The 24893-nt window shown below is 32.3% G+C and overlaps 2 protein-coding genes across 2 annotated transcripts; one reads left to right on the top strand and one right to left on the bottom strand.

Annotated features, from left to right (window-relative positions):
• Nucleotides 1–431: 431 nt before the first annotated feature.
• Nucleotides 432–2417, bottom strand: LOC140837967 (E3 ubiquitin-protein ligase RSL1). The gene is made up of 2 exons (XM_073204045.1): nt 1419–2417; nt 432–845 (listed from the first exon to the last, which is right to left on the bottom strand). The coding sequence occupies exons 1-2, from the start codon at nt 2285–2287 to the stop codon at nt 773–775; spliced, it is 942 nt and encodes a 313-aa protein (XP_073060146.1). The 5' UTR covers nt 2288–2417; the 3' UTR covers nt 432–772.
• A 9394-nt stretch (nt 2418–11811) lies between these two features.
• Nucleotides 11812–24692, top strand: LOC140839673 (phosphoinositide phosphatase SAC3-like). Its single transcript, XM_073206557.1, has 16 exons — nt 11812–12481; nt 13315–13519; nt 13602–13767; nt 15731–15953; nt 16218–16294; nt 17670–17857; nt 17968–18065; nt 18284–18417; nt 18506–18634; nt 19011–19389; nt 20686–20807; nt 21075–21188; nt 21539–21724; nt 22668–22823; nt 23603–23711; nt 24125–24692. The coding sequence occupies exons 1-16, from the start codon at nt 12365–12367 to the stop codon at nt 24242–24244; spliced, it is 2523 nt and encodes an 840-aa protein (XP_073062658.1). The 5' UTR covers nt 11812–12364; the 3' UTR covers nt 24245–24692.
• The last annotated feature ends 201 nt before the right edge of the window (nt 24693–24893 follow it).

The following is a 24893-nucleotide window of genomic DNA, read 5'->3' as shown; positions in this document are numbered from 1 at the left end:
TGATTTTTTTAATAAAAATTGAGGGGAGCAGGTGGCTTGTCTTTGTTCATGGTTATGATATTAATCAATAATCATAAAGTCATTTCAAATCGTTCTTTCCAAATATTTCGTCAAATCAAAATTTATTTAATCAAAATACAACCTTACAAAATTAAATAAAACAACAATTCAAATTCTCTACGCTGAATTCAAGACGACAAAGAACTTTCATATCTCACCTTCATTTAACGAATGCTTTTAATTGATAATCAAGTATTCACTATTCACAAATGTGGTCTTACAAATTTAATGTACCTATAGATACAACAAAATAAATATATGTTGCATCAATTTAAAATATATTAAATAAATATTTTCAATAAAAACAAATTCAATACAAGTTGAACAAAATTAAAAGCCATGCACTCAATCAAGTGATCACTACACAAAATATGAGGAAACATATGCTTACGAATATTGTAGATAAATTGAAAAATATTGCCATTACAAATTAACATACGCGACGAGATAGAATTTTTCAATAATCATCCTTCCAATTTCTATGCACTAAAATGATATTCTAGCAATGTCTGAAGATATGAAACTTCGTTCAAAAGGGCCAAAAACTTTTGATTCCATAAGCTCGATCCTAAGTCGAAGACAGTAGAGTGAAAGGTTCCAAATGAAACAAGTCCTTAATTCAATGTAAACATCAAACATCTAGTTGGCGTAGTCCATGTGCAACAACTTACACCCGACTTCTGTACACATGTTAGCGAGGACCAAATGAGATTTATCGTTTACACCGAGTACAATAGTGTTCTTTCAGCGGAGCTCCACAGTTGTAACAGAAGGAATGACCACACCTAAAATCAACAAATAACAAGAGTTACAATCTACTTCCCAGCACGACGATTTCTAAAACGGAACAAGTATCAGCACCGCCGTCTGTTTAATACTAATTTTGTCACTCATATATCTGTTGTAAAGGATTAATTCACTAACTTAGACCTGTAATATTCCAAAGAACACAAGCCATTGTAAATTGTCATACATGAGGAATATATAATCCGAGCAAACACTCATTACTCTTATGTGATGCAATTGCGGTTATAGAAAGATGGATGTGGAGAAGTTCTGAAGGAGATGCAAAAAACGTTTATTTTCCAATATTTCACATGCATGAAAATGTTTGTCCCATGCACCAAAAGATTTCTTGAATGTCACCATCTCTTGCTCGATTCTACCATCTTACCTGTGAAGAACAAAAATCAAACTAGTATTGTGAAAGGAAACCCGCCACAAAATTCAAACTAGAAAACTTTGTATACATGTCACTAAGAAATTCCTTGAAAAATAAAGAGAGTAACAAGCAATGTGGCCATGTGAAGGACTACTGGCAAAAAAAGTGGTATCAAAACAGAACCAACCAAACCAACCTGCATGTCATGAACAAGCATCCTTCAGTTCTCTCAACATAGAACTTGCACCTTGGACACCTTATCCATTTATTTTTCTTTGCAAGATTCATCAGCATTATATCCTCATTACTCCTTTCGTCCTTTCCCAACTTCCGAAACTCCTCACACGTGATCCCTGGATGCCAAGGAACCTTACAATCGACGCAGAACAGCCTGTTGCAATCAGGGCATTCGGATTGAATTATAACTTCATTCCTCCCACAACGGTCATCAATCAGCAAGGCTGAGCAATCCTTAAATGGGCAATAAAACTTCTCAGATCCCAAAATCACAGCCTCGCACAAGGCGTCCCCCCACCGGTCGAAAACTTGCTTCGGCAAGATGGGACGACAATGCTGGGGCTCCAAGAACCCTTTACAACCAGTAAAAGGGCAGTTAATAGTGGTAATATTGTCTTGTAATTTGGATGCTACATATTTAGCCATGCACTCGGAACAAAAGGAATGAGTGCATCCCAAAAGGCGAAACATAGCACTGGTGGGCTTCTCATCGGCACAAATTTCACACATTATCGTTAAAGAGATGCTAAATTCCACACCTTTGGAGGGTTTTGAGTTAGAGGATTCTCCTTTATAAACCCTTGGGGTTTTAGGGAATGAATCAAGAATTTTAACTTCATCATCATCATTAAAATTTGCATAATATGCATAATCTTGGGATAAATCGATTACCCTTTTGGATTTAAGACGATAACCTTCTACAGAAATAGCGTCGGTCTTACTTGTGCCATTCTTGGGTCGAACAGGGGTTTCGTATAGCACCAAAATTTCATCATCTTCGACAAGAGAATCCACAACATTGACGATATCTAAGACTTTAGCAGCCATGAAAAGCTTTTCTCAGGAAACCAACGGTGTTTCAGGTCGAAACTCAAAGAGGTTAATAGAATTCCTCCGGCTTATTTCTTGGTACAATGTAATCACCACCTCTGTTTTTAAATGTTTTTGGGAAAATTGAGACAAATACGAGGCGTTTATCAAATTCGACTTTTCAGATTATTTTTCTCGAATACAATTTTTAATCAATTATATTTCAAGGAAAAATGTATATAAAGATCAGATTTTTGGTATTCCGATTTTGTGATGCTAGTTAATTTTTATAAAAAAATATTATTTATTTAGACAAAAAATATTTTTTATATAATTTAATCATAAGTACAATATGACATAAACTTTAAAAATTCAAAAATCCATTATTATATCTACAAATTACATATTTAATATAATTTCATTATCTTTATCCCAATAATAATTTAAAACTATAAAAAAATTTATAAATCAACTCGATTTATTAATTATCATGATCAGATTTTTAATAGTTATTATCTTATGAGTGACAAAAACTTGTGTGAGACGGTCTCACAGGTCGTATTTTGTGAGACAGATCTTTTATTTGGGTCATCCATGAAAAAAAATATTACTTTTTATGCTGAGAGTATTAATTTTTATTGTGAATATCGGTAGAGTTGACCCGTCTCACAAGAGATTTATTCCTTACGAGTAGATCTCTTGTGAGACGGTCTCACGAATATTTATATGTGAGATGGGTCAACCATACCGATATTCACAATAAAAAGTAATATTTTTTCATAGACGACCTAAATAAGATATATTTCTCACAAAATACGATCTGTGAGACTGTCTCACACAAGTTATTGTCTTATCTTATACACGCACATCGTGTCAGTCGCTCTTTAATTAAAATAATAATAATGATTAATAAACCTCTTGGTTGCCTTGTCGTTAACTCATGATTTAATAGGGTTATGGAGTTTAATATTATATTTTTAATGGCAAATTCAATTAGCATCCCTCCCGAGTGTATTATTAAAAGAGAACATAAAATCTCCTACATTAAATAAAATTAAAGGTCTTTAACTTCTAATGTTCTAAAAATCAGACGCATTTGCTGGTGGGGTTTTACACTATTTTGGCTATTTTAATGTGTAATTATTTTATGAAATACCATTAGGTTGAATAATTGTTACTTGTATTAACAAACACGCGGTTGCGTACATATAATTTAATATGTAAATATTTTGTGTTTGTTTATATACAATATATATTTTAATAATTGCTAAGTTTCTACAAAATTATCAAAAACTTTTGTTTATTAAGATTTTATACGTTTAAAAAAAATCTGAATTTAGAAACTAATGGGAATGAGAAAGTGCAAAAGAAGTGAAGTAATTGAGAGAGAGGTAGAAAAAATTGGGCCATATTGGATATAATTAGGACTAAATTAGAAGTCCGATGACCTGCCCACATATGGTATTCATCCCTGTTCCGAAAAAGGCCTGCAAAGTAAAGTCCGGACATTCGGGTAAATTGGCCCCGAGGAGCCTAGTTCTGGGTATGTCTACCCGGACGAAAAAACTAGAATCACAGTGAATGAAGTTCGTTTCATATAAAACTCTCGAATAAATAATTTGATGTGATAAGGGAAAAAATCTCAATAAAATCGGAATATATCATTCAAATTTATAAATTACCAAAGTTAAGATAAGATCATTACCAATATAATTCAAGTTTATTTCTCTTTTTAATTTTATTTCCTCGATTTCATCACTTTTCTTCTCTTCCTAAATAATTTCTCACGTAAATTTATAACTCATCTCTATCGATTTTCATGATATAAGTACTGTTATTTGATAGAATAAAGGTATTAATTAATTTTAAGTTGGTATATAGTCTGTATGCATGAATTTGTGGTACTTAATGTGGTATACTTTAACACAAAACGTGGTACTTTATAAGCTAGATTGTTATATAATGAATGCGGACACGTGGTACACCTTAACATATACAACGATAATATCCTTCTATGTATATAATTTGTCACAAACGTACGATACCATAGCACTTATATTAAAAAATGTTCAAACTAATTTGTACACAACTTCTATTGTTATCTTTCGGAAAAAGTGGATGATAAAAATATTTGAATTGTGGCAACAAGACATCACAAGGTGATAAAATAGTTACGGGTTGTTTGGTAATTTACGATAAGTGATGAAACCAAAACTTAGTTTTATATCTTATTTCATATCACTACATTAAATTTGCATATAATACATGATATAGTTACTGTTATTTGATAGAATAATAGTATTAATTAAATCTAAGTTGGTATATAGTCTGTATGAATTTGTGATACTAAATCTTCGATAGTTTGGTACACTTGTAGACTAAATATGGTACTTTATAAGTTAGATTTTGGGTTTAGATTTTTTTTCCTTTTTAAAATAAAAGATAATATTACCTTATGAAGTGAAAATACGATATTATATCATTAGGGGCTGCAGAGTTAAAATACAAGTACTATAGACTGAACTAAAAAAATATAATTAACTTTGGGTATTTTCCTCCAATTTATCGTAAATTTAATTTATAATTTTTTTAGAAATTAAAAACGAACATATTTTATGTTCTTTCTTAAAAGATGATTCAAAAGCTCTGACCCAGTAGCCCACAAAGCCACGCTCTTATAAGCACCATGTTAGTAACTAAAACGAGGACAAATTAAATAAAATTATTTCAATGATCATTTGTATGTAATATTGCTGTATTTCGCTGGATAGAGCGATCATAATATGACTTTGATCTATTATATGGTTTAAAATATTTGAGTTGCACAGCTATAATCAACTATAACTTTTGAAAAAGCGACAAAAGTTCGATTCTAACAATTAGTATCAGAGTTAACATCATAAATTTGATTCATATTGATTACAAATAGTGTAATTATTGGAAGATAAATTGTTGAATAGATCAATTAAAACATAGTATTTGTGCTACTACATTATTTAAAAAAGTTGAGTTACATCGTTACCATCGACTATAGTTTTTGGTAATAAGAAACACGCTCGGTCCTACAAATATTTTTTTAATGTAATAATTTTATGTAAAATTAAATTATATTTATGAAAGTTGACCTGGTTCTTGTGATATGGATGAGTTTCAATTAAAGATTTAAAGCGAATGGTTGTTGTAGTGTTCTCACACATAGAGGCATGAAGAAAGGGATTTCTCGTTGGTTAGACTAGGAAAACATTAAATTAAATGACATCAAAAGAATAAGAAATCACATGAAAAAGCATGATTTCAAAAAAAAAAAAAAAAAAAAAAGCAATACAGGAAAAATTAAGTGAAAAAGGGAAAACCATCAAAATTTTAAAATAAAATAAACATAAGACAAAACCACTTGTTAAGAAACTTTACTTTTTAAAAAATCTTACATACATATGACACACACCTTAAATTTTGATAATGACAGAAATAACATCGATCTGTTTCAGATCTAACTGTTGTTTTATGTATTTACAAGTTTTTAGTCACTGGACAAGCTGTTAAGCCGTTCATCGCTCTATTAGAAGCCAAACTAGATATCATAAAAAGATTTTTAACCGAATTAAGATTTTTAAGCCGTTCTTGCTCGCCCCTACCGAATTGACACACACCTTAAAAATCTTTTTAGCGGTAACCGAATTAATCGAATGTTCACCCTACAGCTAAGTCTAGCCTAGACGTTTAAGAAAAGGTCTTAACAACTAAAAACTGTCAAATTACATATCAAGTTTTTCAAAAAAATCAACATAGTTTATTTACGAATTTACAGTCCTTCCCCATTAACCATCGCAATACCATATTTCTCTTAATTGCATGATCTTTGTGATGCACAAATACTTAATTTTTTTTAAAAAAAATAAGTGATAGATCAAAATAAAGTAAAGTATATTTTTTTGGGAAGTAAATTAGAATTTGAATATAGACAGATTCTAATAATTTATCTTATTTTTGTGAATTTAACATATGTATAAAGTTGGCTTGGTGACCGGAACAATGACCGAATCGATGGGCGACATAGTCAAGCTTCCTAACAAGGAGCACGCCATGTAAAGCCTTCGGAGATCATAAAATACTTTGATAAATACATCGATCTAGTTTTTTAAAATTCTCTCTACTATTTTACACATAAAAAAATCTACTATTCTCCACTATTTTATAAAGAATGTGAACATTATAAAAAGTCGAAAATTGTATTTGGTTTTAAAAAATGAAAATTTAAAAATAAGAGAGGTATCTAGAATTGGGAAGGAATTTGAATTTTTTTTTCGTTTCTGACAAAAAATTTCTTTATGTAATAAATAAGCTAGAAAAGTGAAAATTCAATTCTGAATTGATTTCTATGAACCATAAACTTTACTCGCACATGTCTCAACAGTTGACACATGTCCAGATATATATATTTCCTTTATTTGTATTTTTTCTTGTTTTAATTTAATGTACGGGTGCACTATTATTTAGTGTACACTTAACCGTGATTCAAGTTAGGAGAAAAAAGGTGTAGTGAATTAGGTGACATGAAACCATTCCACAACTCAAAGTTCTTCCATTTTGTAGCTTTCATTTTTTGAATGTAATGTATATCTTTTGTAGAGTAATGCATTGTACAACCATTCTTATAATTAAAGAATTCAATACATAAATTTCATATATCAATTTTTTATGATATATTAAATCTCATGATATAATTGTTGTAAATATTATTTTACGATATATTGGTTATGTCTTTAACATTATTTTATTTTGCGGTGCTTCTTTTTAATCCAATTAGTTTTTTTTATTATTATGATCATGATATACTTTCCAATTTCAAAAATATTTTGAAAAATTCATTATTTTATGTTAGTCTTTAAATACATATATTGTTAGGATCGGGTGCTTGTCATTTTATCAATAGTTATAATTGGTGGTAATGATATAACTCATATTTTTAACTAGTATATCAGACCAAGCGTCATGGTTTGATCGCTATATTTAACATGGACAACTATTGTACACCAACAATATCATTCACAATAATTGCACTTATTGCAATAAATGAGAATCAAACTCATGATTGATACCATTTGTTAGGAACAAGCATTTTCTGCTTTACGAAGAATTATAAATGGTGGCAATAATTCAACTCAAATATTTCAACACGTATGTTGTCCAAATATCATAGTTCGATCAATCTATTCATCAAAGATTATTATTACACATCAACATATATAGTTTCATTAAAAGGAGAGTAGGCGAAGAGATTAAACTATTTTGAATGTTTTCCTATATTTTCGAGTTTTTTCTTGGCTGTTATGTAAGAATCAACATGATTATCTTAGTATTTTATTATATCTTTTTGATGTTTTTTGAAATTCAACGTGAATCAAAATACTGTTAACCAAAGTGCTAATAACATAATGATAGAAACAAACTTGTAAAGACAAGCCATTAAATGGAATAAGTATATTGTTTTGAGTATTGTGTATGTAAGAGCAAAAGCAAACTGATGTTTATAACAAATACAATTTTCTTAAAACAAATTCATCTCCTCTGATATGTGCTTCGAGGTTTTAATCGAACGACCGTTCCTCAAGATACAATAGACAGACTCGCAGTGATGTTGCACAAATCACCACTTACGAACAAATATGAAAGGTCAAAGATTGTTTAGTATTGAAGGAGAACAATTTTACTTTACATATATGAATATCTGCATATAAAATAAATTAGAGAAATCAATCGAAGGAGAACAAATTTCTAGCAACATTGTGTGTAATCTTGGTCCATCGAAATTTAGTATATATAAAATTGACTAATTTTTATTAAAATTTAATATGAAATTTAATATGTATATATCGTGTATAAGCTAATGATTATCTTTGAAGAACGCATCCCTAGGTATGTTCAATTTTTATTTTTTTTTCTAAATCGAACAATTATTCCACCAATAATAAGGACTTTATGTGAAAAGGAGGAAAACAATGGAGTCAAGTCATGGATAATCCAAATCACACATGCAAAAGATTATTTGCAAGCAAACACAAACAAAATTAAATGATTAGTATAAGCCAATTATTCATCCAACCAAGATTTCATCTTTCCAAAAGGAAATAAGTTAAAGTAAATGGTGATCGATAGAAGCAAATTAATTTTTGAAGTTTTTGTGTAAATTATTGTTTTTAAATTTATTGTGATTGTCCTATAAATAAAGTTTAATACTGATAATTATATTTGAAAACATTTGGAAAAAAAGTCAAGTAATGATTGTATTCAATTATGATGATTTGATATGTCAAATTGAATTATTACTACAATTTTGTTGTTATTTTGAAGAAATTTTCGCCCAAACCACACTAATTAAATAAATAAACTGGTCGAGTAGGTGGTCAATGGAAGGTTCGATCCTGGGTGTGGGGCGTAGTGCCTACATCCAGGATCAAGGATTGAGATTCATATTATGGGGAATAAAAAAATTTAAAAAAAAAAAAATTGAGCCAGAATTTTGGATGTACCCCTGCAGACAGTGACCTGCAGAGGTAGGGTGAAACAATCCATGATCAATTCGTGTAATTTGGGCGAAATAATTAAGATGGAATTTTCTCGATTCATTAAATATTCTATCATTTTTAAGAGTGTATTGACACTAAAATATAAAGCCTGAAATTATACGTTAGTTTCGGGACTCAATTATAATAAACTCATATATATTTATATATATATTGAATTATTGATGATAAGTACTTATACCATTGTCCAATTTGGAGTTTATATTCCTAAACAACATATGTTGTACTTATATTTAAAGTAGACCAGTATTATTTACAATTCATACTAGTCCATATATATACATCATATAGTCTGTCAGAACGAGTTGGACAAGTCGAGAAATTATCAATCAATTCAACTATTTTTTTTTTAAAAAAATCATCATTTTTGATAAAACTACAAGTGCTCGATTTTATAATCTCGTTGGATCCTTGGTATCTTTCACAACGTTTTTTTGGATTATATATTTCACATTTTAACATATAACTAATCTATTATATCAATAATTAATACTAATATTAATTAATACTACATAAAAAGGGCAAACGAAACGTGAAAGTCATGCAAAAGTTAACCAGTAGCAATGCCAAATTAAGTTTTAACATTTTCTTCCATTCCCAGTCCCACAATAATTGTTATCAATAGTTGCCAGTTGTAGAAGACACTTGGCATTCAAAATGTCAAATTGGTGTTTGAGTTGTTGTATGATTTAAAAGATTTGAGTTGTATCGATTCCATCATGTTCGCCGAAACGGTTGCGGTGCTTGGAACGACAATCACCGTTCCAGTTCCAATGTTATGTTGCGTAACGGTCACGAATTTATAAAAAAATTAAAAATTTCAGAAATTAGTAAAAACAACACAAATATTACTAGCATTAATAATATTCTATCATAAATACATATGAATAAATTAATTAAATAGTTTACTATTTTTAAGTAGACGTTGTCATAATTTTAATTTTATGTTTTGAGCTTAGATGAAGAAATCATGAATAAATTAGGAAAGTTAAAAACGACACAAAAATATAAAAATGTAAATAATTAAAACAAACCACGTAAAATATCAAAAAATCGGATAAAAATCGTTCCGTCCACCGACATATCGCCGATATATTGCGAAAAACGGTGTTACGAAGCATCCAATGTTTTTGCCCGGAACTTTGACTCGGTGAACGCCGTTTTCGTTCCAGAATGGCCGTTCCAGCGAAACATGGATACCACAAACTATGATTTTTGATAAACGAAAAGTGATCGATTCTACAATATATAATTTTCAATTATTAACATGAAAAGACTGAATTTGTAGTTATATTCCTAAAATAATACTGTACTCATACTCGTCTTTAAAACAGACCAATATTAATTAAGTCATAAACTATATCAAAGCAAACAACTAATGGTAAGTCGAGAGATTCAAGGCAAATATGACGAAATTGGATTATGACAAAAATACTAAATTAAACTAGTCAATGCTTATTTTCTTTTATCATTTATTTAGAAATGTACAATTCATAGAAAGCCCTTTTCGATATCTAGATAAAAAATCAAGATCTTGATTTTTTTATACAATAATCATGATAATTGAGCAGTATTTAATTCTCAACAAAATAATATATGAAAAAAAGAGATTTTTTGACCAAAACCAAACCAAATAGCATCTGCCACTAGGATTTTTACGTGGAGGATTGCTGCAACTGGTCGGCAGTACGTTGACCTCCAATTTTTTTTAAAAATATTTGAAGGAAATTTAAAATATATTATTGTTCTTTAAATCCAATCTTTTATTAATAATAATGCAAAGGCAAAATGAACCATTTTTATTTTTTTATTTATCCAAGAGTAGATATCTTATGAGACGGTCTCACAAATTTTTATCTGTGAGACGTGTCAATCTTACCGATATTTACAATAAAAAATAATACTCTTAGGGTGTGTTTGGTTGAGTGGATTAAATAAGGATAGATTAATAGTCAAATATTTATCGTTAAAATTTTAAGATGTTTTAATAATCATTTTGACCCGGTTTAAGATCCAATTTTATTAATCGAATAGTTATCCATAAAATTGGATCTTAAACCGGGTCAAAATGATTATTAAAACAACTTAAAATTTTAACGATAAATATTTGACTATTAATCTATCCTTATTTAATCCACTCAACCAAACACACTCTTGGCATAAAAAGTAATAATTTTTCATGGATGACCCAAATAAGAGATCCGTCTCACAAAATACGATATGTGATATCGTCTCATACAAATTTTTGTCTTTATTCCAAATAGAAGCGGTGGATTTTGAAATTTGGATGGTCAGATTATCAAATGGAAGATTTTACATTTTTTTTTTAAATCCACCGTTTTGTATTTTTTACTATATTTATTCATCCAAACTTTATAAAAAATATAATATACTACTGATATAATGTAGATCATATAAAACCTTTTACTGTAACTTAAAAATATCTTAGGATACACTAGTATACTTACAGATAACCTGCGGTTTCTTCTTATAAAATTTGTGTGAGACGATCTTTTAAGTCGTATTTTGTGAGACAGATCTATTATTTGGGTTATCATGAAAAAATATTATTTTTATGCTAAGATTTATTTTTTCTTTAATATCGGTGAATTCCCACTCACAGATAAGTGAGTCTGACAAATCTACTTTTTTTCGTTAAAAAAAAATCACGCAGTTCTGTTAATTTCATTCATGTGGCACTGCCCATGTAGGATGAGACCAAGATTTGTCATGCAATGTAAGGACCCACTTTTTTTGAATTGTATGTTTGGCAAGACTGGCCATCAATGGAAATGCCCCAGGGTCGGATTCATTACCAAAAGTTCTTACAGATAAGAACGGTGAGTTCTTCGTTTTAAATTAACACTAAAAAGTTGGATTATTGTTATATAATATCAAATTAATTTCAGGAATGAAAATAATTAAATTAAGGCATATTCTTCACCAATTGAATAAGTTGTGGTTTTGAATTGCCTTCACGGATCCAACCTGTCCCCCGTCCTTCCTCTCTCTAGAAATTTGATGATAACATCCAATCAAAAACTCCAATCCCACTATTTCTATACTACATCATCTTAATCAATCATTATTTGGAAAAATAATTTTCGTCTCCTCTTCCTTGTTTAATTTTCCATTTACTGGAATTTTCTTTATGCGTTTTTGTAATTTTTTGTTGCTTAGTTTCTCTGGACAAGAATCTTCAATTCTGTTGAATTGTGTCTACGTTTGTTTCTTTTGACTTCTTGATCAGAGATTGGCTTGTGGGTTTTTGTAATTTATTGTGTATATTCAGTTATTAGGATTAGAGAGCTTGGAGGTTTAGAAGGTAGGAATATTGCTTGGGTTTAAAGTATTCATTGTAGATTTTGTTTGAGGAATGCTGTACCTGAAGCAACCTGAGGGTGATTATGGGGTTTAGAAGTCGGTAGCAAGAGGGCTTCTGTGATTGATTATATTGAATTAATTGATCCCTCGAGACTTGGGCTCGGGGATCGGGAAGGAGAAAGATTCAATGGCGGATGTGTTGGAAGTTGTGCAGCAGCAGAACGAGGAAGTGCAGCCTGATACTCCTCATTTGCCACCTCCCGAAGCAATTATGCAGAAATTCAGACTATATGAGACTCGATCGGTACAATTTTCTTCTTTTACGTTGACAGTTCTTGGTACCAGGAATGGTTAAGTATGATCTTTCTTTTGCTATTTTGGAATAAATATGTGATTTTGATAAGGTTTGGATGTATCAACAGGCACTCACAGACTTGCAGTTATGTATAATTCTCGATGCTGCTGCGCTTAAATCTTTGCATTCGCGTGTTTTAGGATATACTGAGTTTTGTTAAGTTTTTCCTTCTTTTTTTTTTTTTTGATTTCTTGATAATCAATTTGAGAGGAAAATGTTTGAGAGTAAAATTACAGTTGGATCTCGTTATGTTGAGTTGAAGTACGGTCTTGCCTGAAACTCCTTCAGTGGAAGTTTAGTTCAATCAACAAGCTGTACAAGTGCTATATTTCTTTCTCTTGTTAGAAGTTTAGGATGGATCTGAAACTTTCTACACTTTGAGTCTCTGATCACCTTCCTGTCCTCTGGTTTGGGTTTGAGCTAAAATATTTGTCTTCCTGAAATGGTTCTCATCATATGTCATAAAAGTTACCATTAGCGCTTGAAAGTAAGTAAATATTCACTGTCTTCTGTTTGAAGCTGCTTTAATATGTGTATGATGATTGCCTTCTGTTGGATATAGACCATCGCCTATGTGGGCACCGGGTAATACTCTGTAATAATTTTGAGGTATACATTTTATCTGGTAGGTCACAGTAATTCTAGCACACTAACTATGCATACTTATTTTAGGTTGTTTTTTTCCTTATTTGTGTTTGCTAATATTAGAGAATCCATGTAACTTGTTTTGCCTGACAACTTTTTTGGCTCTGTTTTCCTCTTTTCTGTAATTTTGGTTGCAGAATTTTTATATGGTAGGCAGGGATAAAAGTAGAACACATTGGAAAGTCTTGAAAATTGACAGGTTGGAACACTCAGAGCTCAACATTTGCGAAGATCCTACCACATATAATGAAAGGGAGTGCTCTGACCTACTGAGAAGAATACACGAAGGAAACAAGGCCACAGGAGGACTTAAGTTTGTCACTACTTGCTATGGCATTGTTGGTAAGTGAATCGCTGCATAATTCTGTCCTCTGCAGGTAGTGGCTGTTAGTTTTGATCATTTTTCTTTCCTTATATATATCAGGATTTATAAAATTTCTGGGGCCTTATTACCTGCTACTAATTACAAGAAGGAGGCAAATTGGTGCAATTTGTGGTCACAATGTGTATTCCATCTCCAAATGTGAGATTATCCCCCTACCAAATTCTGCAGTTAGATCCAACATGGTTGCCTATCAAAACGAGAACAGGTTATAGGCTTTCCGCTTTTGATATGTACTTTTCCATGTTTCATTTTAACAGTTTCTCTAGGTGCTTTTCATGTTCTTTTATTACGCTTGGAGGAACAATGGTGCATCCTTCCCATTATTGTTCATTGTTTCCTAACGTCTTTATTGACATATGTAAATGTTGATGTGCTAAAAGACCACTTCAATAACCTCTGCTAAAAGACCACTTCAATAACCTCTTTCTTCAACCAAAAACTTTGCGCACTGTTTTTTCTTGGTTTCAATTTTATAACACCTGGCCTTTTTTTTAAAGGAAGGTATTTCACTAATGTGAAAAAAACTTTACCTAGTGTTAACGGTGTGGTTGAAATGTAATGTTCTTTATGCTTCCCATTGAATTGAATTTTTTTTATCTTAATTACTCATCATCCAGTATTCTATAGCGTAACCTTTGGATCTGATACCTTTTGGGCTTGACACTAACCACCTTTGTCAATGGCAGACTTGATTCATCAACTCATTATGGTCAATGACCTTGGGAACTTCTTTTTTATGAATGTGTTTGGACCTTTTTTTGGAAAAAAATGACTTAGACAATAAAACCGAGAATGAACAAAAAGTTTGTTGGTTGAAAGTTTTATGTGATTTGAGTGAGGCTTGGTGCAATTGATTGAAAGATTCGTAGTTATTTGTTTGCAGCTACCAAACTTAATTATAGCACATGGTGGTCTGTCAATTTATCTTTGACATTTTTGATTTTATGCAAAGAAATTGTTAGGCGTGGAAGTATCCCAAGAATGACAGTTTGCTATAGTGAAGTAATGATAAAAATGGTAAGCTTTGTCATCTTCATTTCATAGGGGGGATACCCGAAGGAAAAAGGAGGAAATAGAGTGGAAAAGTTGAGTGGTTTTGGCCTTTGAGAGATAAAAAGGTAGTCATGGTATTATTTTACGAGTTGGTGTTTTATAGCTATGATGACAAAACGAGTGAGCTTTTTTAAAATTTTACAGTAATGATTTTACTTACGTATAATAATAAAGTATTATTGGGAATTACATGTAATAATTATGTTGAGTAGTGTATAAATTGAGAAAAAAGAGTCATGATATTTTTGTTTTTTAAGGGAATGAAAAATTGGTTTAGGTAGATAAAACCAAATTGAGGCTGGGGTTTTCTTCTCTCTGATGCATAACCTAACCTTCTCATCTCAAAAATTTCGAGTCCTTCCTAGATAACTTTATTTAAATGGATTTTATCAGCAATTAAATATCCACGCAATGTATGGAAAAGAAAAACTCTTATTTAGCATAAGCACCCCGCTTTTGTCAAATATTTTTACTACTTAGGAGATCTCGGAAGGCGGCTGACAAAATTGAAGTCGAATCCCGTGCTTTCCGGCTATGCTTCGTCGAAAGGGCAAATGAATAAGAAGAAAATGAAATCACTTTCACAAAACGAAGGGACATTGCTTACAATTCAAAAGGACATGATTGAGCTTGAGGCACCTCTCATCACAGCTCGTCTCCTAATACATGGCTATGACCCTGAGACTAATGCAATCTGTTACTACTCTGTTAATATTTTCTTCTCTATCATTTTCACCTCCTTTTGGTATATGATTTTGTAAACGATTTGAAGGAATTTGGTTTTCACTGGGTGTGGTCTGAATAGATTTGTGAAAAACCGAATACTTGATTTGTAGAGAGAGAAAAAATAGAAAATTATCGAAGCTAGTGATGTTACCAATTACCTGGGAGTTGTGGAAAGGAAAGAACTACTGGAACTTCATAGGAATACAAGATGGTAGAAAATCAAATACTGGGTTGCGATTGGTGACAACAAGATAAGTATCTTAAGGAACCCTATTTGGTACATTACTACGTGGATGACTTTATATTAGTCGAAGTCAAGATTTGTGCAAGGTGTATGTGCTTGGAAATACAAGTTGGCTTGTCAATTTAAATATTTGTTGGCTACATAGGTACAAGAAGCTGCTGTGCATGGTGGACCTCACAAAGGATTTCTTCTTTAGTTACTCTTACCATGTGATGAGGAGTCTACAGAAGAACACTTGTGATAACAAGACTGGGAAAGTTTTGTACGAAACCATGTTCGTATGGAATGAGTTTCTTACTCGTGAAATACGAAATATTCTTCAGAATACTATATGGACTGTTGCATTGGTCTATGGGTTTTTTAAGCAGGTGAGGTTCAGAGAGTTTATGATTTCAATTTATTCTTTACCAAATTCAATCAATGTGATTTCTCCACAATTCACCGAGTATAAAAATAATTCAGTTGCTCTTTCGTTTTGAGGTCAAATAGAATTTCTTTTACTTTTATTTCTATCAAACTTTAAGTTATTCTTTACCGAAGTTATTTTATCATGTTCTAATGTTTGAAAATAAAAGTAACTGCTGGTTTATATCTGTGAGCATCAAGGATTTGTTGTGATTTGATGAATACAGGCTACACTTTCTATATCAGGGCGGGACCTCAAGCTAACATTAATTGCGAGGCGTTCACGGCATTACGCTGGCACGAGGTGAGATTACTGTTTTATGTGATGAAAATTTGGAGTTCTGTTAGTAGTTTAATTCCAAGTTACTCTCTCTTTCTGACTGTTGCATTGCTTGACATACATTATGCATAAGCAAGGGATCATTGTATATCCTAATAGGGTTGAACTGCTTGGTCAACTAGTGATCCTATTTTGTATGATGCTTTGAGGAATCTATCTACTTTACTATGTACATTTTCACACCTTACATATGCTGGTTTGTGATCCTGAGAAGTTATTTCTGTTGTCTTCGCAGTTGATTTTTTTTCTCTATTAATGCTTGAACACATGTCTTCTTAGCTAGCGGCGGTATTTTTATCCTAAACCAGCAATTAAGCATCCATCTATTTTCGATTCTGAAGCGAGAAATTGACATCTTTATCCTCTATCCTGAACTCTCCTTTGCTGCAATTCCCACCAATAGCCAATGTTTCTCATTTCTATAATGTTTTGGGTTGTCTTAGTCACTCGAGGGCTACCGAGTTTATTTAAAATACAAGCAATGAGCTAATCTATGAGGCCGTGTCCCGATACCCAAACATATATTGGAGCCCAAACTTGAACAAAATATCATTGGCTCAAGCTAGGCATAAGTTTGATTCTTAATCCCCTAATTGAGCCACTGTTCTCTCAAACTTGAGTGTGAAATTATTTTGCTTGTTGAGGATAAGTGAGAATATTTATAACTTTTAATAAAGAGGATAAATGTTGAAGATAAGATTGGAACTGAACTTGTATCAGTAGCTTTGTGCATCTGTTTATATTAGAGCTTTAGAAAAATGAGCTTGACGATCTTGCTATGTCCATGCCAACAGTATTTGGATGATAAGAGTATAATACAAGGACAGGAATTGGTTTTGCTAATCAAGCATACCTTTAGTGTTAGGATTATTAAGTTAGTCGAGTTCTGCATTTCCACATGGCATTCTTCTTCTCGTGCTCGCTGTTTTTCTTTTACTTTTTTGTTTTATCATGGTGAAAGGCGCAAGAAACGAACCAAGTAATGGTGATCTAATGTGATTAACATGCATCCTGGCATTTCTGAACTTAATAACCAACAACATAGAAAGTCAGAAAACCACTTTATTTTGTTTAAAAAGCTTTATTAATTGTCTCGTGGGAGTAACTGTTGCAGGTCTTACTCCTTTTCTCATCTTATTTATTAGTGGTTATCATTTGTTTTCTTGATGGTATGCTATCTACTTTAAATTGTGCGTTTGGTGTAGTTTATATGATTTCCATCCCTTCATCATTTGTTTGGTTGTATTTATGATTTCAGTTGGTAATTGGAGAGTTTATAGTTAGCATTTTTCCTTTTGTAAAACCTTTTTTGCTAATCTTCTAAATTCTGTAAATGAAGATACCTAAGAAGGGGTGTCAACGAGGAGGGCCGAGTTGCAAATGATGTTGAGACGGAGCAGATGTTAGTGGAGGACGTTTCTGAAGGACTGCCAATTCAAATTAGTTCAGTGGTTCAAAATCGTGGATCAATCCCCCTGTACTGGTCACAAGAAACTTCCCGTCTTAACCTTAAGCCTGATATTATATGTAAGTGATATTCATATCTGTGTTTTTCTAAAAAAATTGATATTTGTATAAATTATGTTACCTTACTTTTCATGCATATTTCTATTTTGTATGGTTATTTTGTTCTGTAGTGTCAAAGAGGGACCAGACCTATGAGGCTACCAGGCTTCATTTTGAAAATCTTAACAAGAGATATGGAAATCCTATCATCATTCTAAATTTGATTAAGGTAGGAGGATTTTATGGTCTTGGTTTTACTCTCAAGAGTGTTACATCTGAATTGGTTTGTACCTTATTTCATTACCTCTTATAAACATGTGGTGCCTATTAGAAAATTTAAGTGCCTCGGCTACCATGGTCAGCTGAAGGTTCTTTCTTACCAAGTTTTCTGACAGGCTCTTCTAAGAACAATCATATGAGCCACCTGACAAACTTCTTTCTCAACAGACAATTGAAAAGAAGCCTCGAGAATCCATTCTCCGCGCTGAGTTTGCGAATGCTATTGAAGTCATTAACAATTCTCTATCTGAGGAGAATCGACTTAAATTTCTGCACTTGGATTTGAACAAACATTCTAGGAGGTACCTAATGTTTATCCTTTGAAACGATGCTGCTTTCTTTTTTGGAATATTGGGCTAATTTCTCCTTTTTTTCCTCATTTTCCATCAGTAATGCTACAAACGTTTTGCTACTCTTAGGAAAGGTGGCGGCTTATGCGATTACACTGACAGGTTTCTTCTATTGGCAAATAACACCGGTGTCGCTATCAGAGGGGAATCTTAATATGCCTAATTTTGAGTGAGTCCGGTCATTCCGTTTGGCGACAAAGTTAAAATTGTTTGATGCTACAATTAATATTTTTTTGTTCTCCACTGCAAAGTGTGCCAATTTTATTGCGAAGTCGTCGCAATTATCTTTGGAGCATATCTTTGGTCTATATTTTTTTCTCATTGGTTAACTACCGAAAATCAAGTGATTATGATATTGGGAACGAGCATATTTTTATTGTACTTTGACCAAAATTATGTTGATTGTATTGGTTTTGGTGACTAGAATTTGATACCTATTAAAGCTGTAAATATATATGAGACGAATCTGGCCCATGGATTGCCTAATTTCCTGCTTGTATATTTAGTAGTTCAAGGCCCTTATGAGTAATGCTTATTTGTCGCAGGAATGTTGACATGTTCAACAATAAATATTCTAGCACACTTTTCGAGAAGCATAACGATGATAAACATGGGGATTCTGATAACTTGGATGTGAAATCTTGTGGAGGCTATAACATTTCTAACAGTAATCTTTCTTTCAATCCTCCATTGTTGCAAAAGGGAGTGCTCCGGACCAATTGTATAGATTGTTTGGATCGCACTAATGTGGCACAGTATGCTTATGGCTTGGCTGCTCTGGGGAGTCAGCTGCAGGCATTAGGAGTAACAACCTCACCAAAAATAGACCTCGATGATCCTTTGGCTGAGGAGTTGATGAGTTTTTATGAAAGAATGGGCGACACTCTTGCACATCAATATGGTGGATCGGCTGCTCACAACAAGGTAAGCTACATTTCGAGTTCTGTCCTAATTTTAGGTCGTTTGGGCAAAGTTATTGTTTTACCATTTCCTTCTTGGTGGTATATTTGGAAGTAATTTGATTCTCTTACCAAAGATATTTTATTGAAAAATGTTTAGAGTTGCAATCAGTCAAAATGCTGGAAGTGTTATTTTTTATATTTATAACAAATGAGATCCTTCAATTAGATTAGATGTTATTGATATTTGAAACGTCAGAGTAATATTGACTAAACTTATTTAAAACAGTTTATAAGCTCTCATGATTTATAAGCTGTTGTATGAGCTTATAAATTGTATGATCTTATTTTAAAAATAACATGTTAAAGTGTTGGATAAAATAAGATAATGAATCTTGAAGGTGCTGATGTGTTTGATATTATAAGATCTTTTTATTATGACAATTATCAAAAAGACTTAACATTATGAAATTGATACACATGACTATTTGTAACATTTACATATAATATATAATTTTATATTTTTATTAACATGATAATAATTAATAAGTTATTATTATTTGTGTAATAGTTTTATTAGTAGTAGAAACGCTAATTATATAAATTATTATTCATGTAATAAAAATAATAAATATTAATTATTATTAATATAATTCTAATTATTATCAATAAATATTGTAATAGTAATGATAATATTAATATAGTAATAATAATAAATTATTTATATAATTATAATTAGTATAAAGTGATATTAATTTATTACTATAATAATGAAAATATTTATAATATAATAATAAAGTTAGTAATCACATACTCATGTTAATTAATAACTATTGTTTTTAAAAATGAAATAATATTAGTAACGGTAATAATTATATTAATTACAATTAAATTTATATTAAAAAGAATATTAGAATAATAATAAATATTATTGGCTATTAATCAATTTATATATTAAGTTAGACTGGCTTTGTTTGAGATGTTATAAAATATATGAAGATAGTTTGGTCTTTAAAAACATTCAAATAGATCTTAGATTTTTAAAACAACTTATAAGTTGTCAACAACTTATTTTGACAGTCTTATAACCTGATTTTCAAAAAATTTACCAAACAAAATCCTTAGCTTTGCCAAACACTCTCTTAGTTTGTGTATTGTAACTGTTGCCCATCTTTGACATATGCTCCAAATACAAGTTCTGTAGTTTTGCACAGTGACAGCACAGAATGAGGAATTCTTTTGCGGGTCAATTGCTTCAGTAACAATTTTCTGACAGGGATTTTTATAAGAAGTTAACATTTTTAAAAGTTCACTTTCATAGATATTCTCTGCCAGAAGAGGTCAATGGAAAGCTGCAACCGAGTCTCAGGAATTTTTTCGAACTCTTCAAAGATATTACAGCAATGCATACATGGATACAGAGAAACAAAATGCAATTAATGTGTAAGTTGGCATCAAATATTTTTAGATGCACCCTCAGAAATGTATTTACTGGTAGATATTAACTGTGCAATGATAATCGTTACAACTTTGGGAGTGTTATGTATGAGTCAGGCTTAATAGCATGCTCCTCTCCCTGGCCTGCAGGAATTAAAAAAAATTATACCCCTTTCAAAAGTGTTTCTCGCATCTATTATTTGTTTTGGTGTACAATTCGTGTTTCATTAATAACCGTTTCACTCGATATCTTCAATGGTAATATTTATGCAGATTTTTGGGTCATTTTCAACCTCAACCTGGTAAACCTGATGTCTGGGGGCTTGATTCAGACCAACACTACACCATGGGAAGGCACGAGCGATTAAATTTAGATAATAATGGAAGGTATATGCAGTAGTTGTAGCTTTGTTTCTGTCAATTTACTTTCTGCCTTGTCATGTACCTGGTGAATATTATCTAAAATATTCCTTTGAATGTTTTTGGCAGACGTTCTAACACAAACTATTAAATTACTTGAAGTTCTCATTATTTTAATTTATCAAATATTTAGGGTCATAACCTAAATGGATGTAAAAATTCGAGTTTTTGCATTTTGAACTCTTAATCACAACAATCAATTCATATAAAGTATACATTATAATCTCAATAATATGAAATACAATCCCAGATATATTTTTAAGGTCTAGCAGATCGTCTGGAAAAAATGGTAATGAAAGCTTGTTATGCATGTTCAGGTCCCCTATTAAAAGATCATGGTCAGATGGAAATATTCTTCATGAAAGTCTCTCACCCACATCAACCTTAAACATCAATCAAGGATTTTCTGATGCTCGTTTCTCCCACACATTAAGAGGAAGGAAAATACTCTCCGAGTCAACACGAGAATTATCGACTTCTGAAAGCGAGCTAGCGTGTTCAAGGTGCTTCTCTTTTCTTATTATTACTGCATACTTCAATTTTTGGGCTCATTAGTTTATAATGACCTGAATACTTTGGATTTGCTTCATTAGTTACATGCAACCAATGGCTGCAGCTTTGTCTGGTTTTAAATTTACAAAAATTAGTGGATAGTAGAGGAGTCATTTTGCTCTTCCTTGTTTGTGAAGCTGGAAATTTGTGAGGAGGAGCTTTTGAGGCTCCGGTGATTGAAATGAGATCATACCACACATACCCGGCTCCGGCATATTCCAAATTTAACTGGCCATATCCAATCCCTAGTTCTGTTTTTGCATATGACTGAACGAGACCCAAACTGTAGTTCTCTTTTCTCGGCATCCTAGCCCTAATTTCTTTTTATTCCTTATCTGTACCAGTGTATGTGTACGCGTACTTGTGTATTTTTTTTTATATTCGACTCGTTGTATTGGATAAAGAAACATGTTTTGCATTGAATATCCATGTTCACAAGCGAGCATAAATAGGGCAGCAAAGAGAAGTAGATAGTTTAGCAGGAAAGGGGAGACAGTGAAAGTTGGTGCCATTCACGAGAGGGAGGAGGTGAGACGACACCCTTTATGGATAATGGTCTCTATGGGGATCGGGGTGCGTGCATCATAAGAATTGGGGTGTGATATATATTTGGGTAATTTGGTAATGGGTATTCAGATTGAAACAGTCTTGATCTATACCTGTATGTAATGTTTTGGTGGGTCTGGATCCATTCTAGGGATCTCACAAGGTCAGTTACCCGAATCTGGACCTATCTTACATGCCCTCTGTCCATTCTCCAACCTGTTCGATCCTTAATTATTTAAATATTTAAAGACACCATGGCATCAACTGATGGTTTTTGTGCATTTTGGTCTATAAAGGGCCTTTTTATCGTTTATTCCTTTCCCTTACTTGTCTCTGTTCGGTCTGCAGAGATGCCGCTCCAGTTCCTACCAGGGAGCTCTTTGCTGCCATGCAGATGAATAAATACCTTGAGAATGAAAATGGGGAAGCAGTTGATTGCTCAAACTTTGTTGACTTAGATTGGCTGTCTTCTTCTGGAACTTGTGAGGAGGAGTTGTTGGAAAGGTAGTTTTTCTACTGATACTGACTTGAATAATTTGTTTATATCATTAACTTAAAGGTATACAAGGACAGCCAACCCTGTGGTTTTACCTAATTACAACTATTATCCTTCGTTTTTAATCTGTTACGGAGAAAGCCGGCGCAGTGAGTGTTATTATCAGAATTCGGGCATTTTTAATGATAATTAGGCCAAACCTGCTGAGGTTGTTAGTGTAAATTATCACTAATTTAAAGTTGAAACTACTGAACCCTGTTACCGTTTAAATTAAAGAAACGAGCATCAAGTGCATTCTTGTTGGTCACGAAACAGTTTGTATTTCTGTATTTAAGTGTGTTCGAGTGTTGACTCTGTATCTTATGTATGACTGTATCTTATGGATGATATTGACTGGTTAATAGCACTTCCAACACTTCTATGAGATTCAATAACGTGGTATCTGATCCTGGAGTTGATGTGCTGACAAACAGCAGTGCATTCTTGTTGGTCACGAAACAGTTAATATTTCTGTATTTAAGTGCGATCGGGTGTTGACTCTGTATCTTATGTATGACTGTATCTTATGGATGATATTGACTGGTTAATAGCACTTCCAACACTTTTATGAGATTCAATAACGTGGTGTCTGATCCTGGAGTTGGTATCGAGATAATGTGTTGACAAACAGCATTGAGAAGAGAGTCTGTAAACACCGTAGTTGATAAGTGCAGAATTGGGGGTTGTGTGTGGATATTGTAAAGTTAAGGTTGTTTTGAAGCTAAATTTATTTTCTCATTATACCCAGGTCAATGCTGACAGCCTCTCCAATCGCTGTACTGTCATCGGAAAATGTCGACAATGAAATGGTTGGTGAAACAGCTCGGTCTGCCATTGAGTGTGGAACTAGCTCAAGGGTTAGAAACGGTTTCTACCCATCTTTAAGTTCCAGTGATAATGAATTGAAATGCGTTTAAGATGATTCAATATCATATGTATTAATGAAAATTAATTTACCAAGGTTGTTAGCTATCTTCAGTACAGTTGCTTCTACTAGGCTTGATTAAGAAACTCACTGTATCATACTATCTGTAATTTGTCTCCCACGTATTTTTAACACGGCAGGCAAGGTAACTGGCCTAAGAAACAGCAATTGATGAGTACAAAACATATTGATGCTATTTGCTCCCCAAACATTTTAAAAAACTCGTGTGAATTTCAAACATGTTTTTTCAGATTTTGTAACATGGTTTGACAGATAAGGTGTCTTGCTTCTATATCTAGACTCGATATCAATGCCGATTCTTGGTATTATGTTAAATTATTGTAGGAAACGGAGCTGACTGGAACTGAATTGTGTGATAGTGAAGTACAGAATAATGAAGTTGGCAAGGGATTTACGGATAATTTTGCACATTGGGTGATGAACGGTGAAACACTGTGTCATTGAGAAGTTCGGTTCTGCATCATTATTTTTAACAATCAATACTGGAAGAGCACATTCATGAAGGGAGATATGAAGGTTTATGGGTAATTTAGTGAGATGAGGAGAATGGAATGTGTTCAACTGGTTTTCGTGGTTTGGCCATTCTCCAGTTAATGCCGCCCTCGGTTCTACCATGAAATCTACAACAAGAGACAGTCTGATCCTAAAACCTTCAAAAATCACGTAGGTAATAGTTTTAATATTCTTTCCAGCAGTCTTATGACTTTCCTTTTTTTGGTATACTCCATATTACTTTATTCAACTGCTGCCTAGGTAATAAACTCTGATATCCTATGATGTAAATTTATTGTAGTGATAGGTAATTGATTCTTTACATTGATTATGTTTGTTTACCTTGTTAAAATGGTTGACTTTGTGAATAAGGTTAGGAGCATAGAATTTGGTTACTGATGCCTATTTTGAGGTCGATGGGATACTCTTGTTTTTACTTCCTGGTCGAGAAAACTTCTGTATTGAACAGGATCCATATAGTAATGCTCTTTAAACTCTTAAAAGGGCTCCAGTTTCATAAATCTTTCAAACGTCTTCGAACGAAGACCCTCCTGAGAGTCTCTCTAGATCTTTCGGTATTTGTGTCGAGTTTTAAGATGGA

The sequence above is a fragment of the Primulina eburnea genome, chromosome 8, assembly GCF_022965805.1.
Source record: "Primulina eburnea isolate SZY01 chromosome 8, ASM2296580v1, whole genome shotgun sequence".
NCBI lineage: Eukaryota > Viridiplantae > Streptophyta > Magnoliopsida > Lamiales > Gesneriaceae > Primulina > Primulina eburnea.
Note: the sequence above shows the minus strand (reverse complement) of the source record. Positions and strands in the feature narration are given on the sequence as shown.

Coding starts and splice junctions, on each gene's coding strand:
- LOC140837967 (XM_073204045.1), bottom strand. CDS start 2,287: ATGGCTGCTAAAGTCTTAGATATCGTCAATGTTGTGGATTCTCTTGTC. Junction 846..1,418: donor TGCTTGTTCATGACATGCAG/GTTGGTTTGGTT, acceptor TGTTGATTTTAG/GTGTGGTCATTCCTTCTGTT.
- LOC140839673 (XM_073206557.1), top strand. CDS start 12,365: ATGGCGGATGTGTTGGAAGTTGTGCAGCAGCAGAACGAGGAAGTGCAG. Junction 22,824..23,602: donor GAGGAGGAGTTGTTGGAAAG/GTAGTTTTTCTA, acceptor CATTATACCCAG/GTCAATGCTGACAGCCTCTC. Junction 23,712..24,124: donor AGTGTGGAACTAGCTCAAGG/GTTAGAAACGGT, acceptor AAATTATTGTAG/GAAACGGAGCTGACTGGAAC.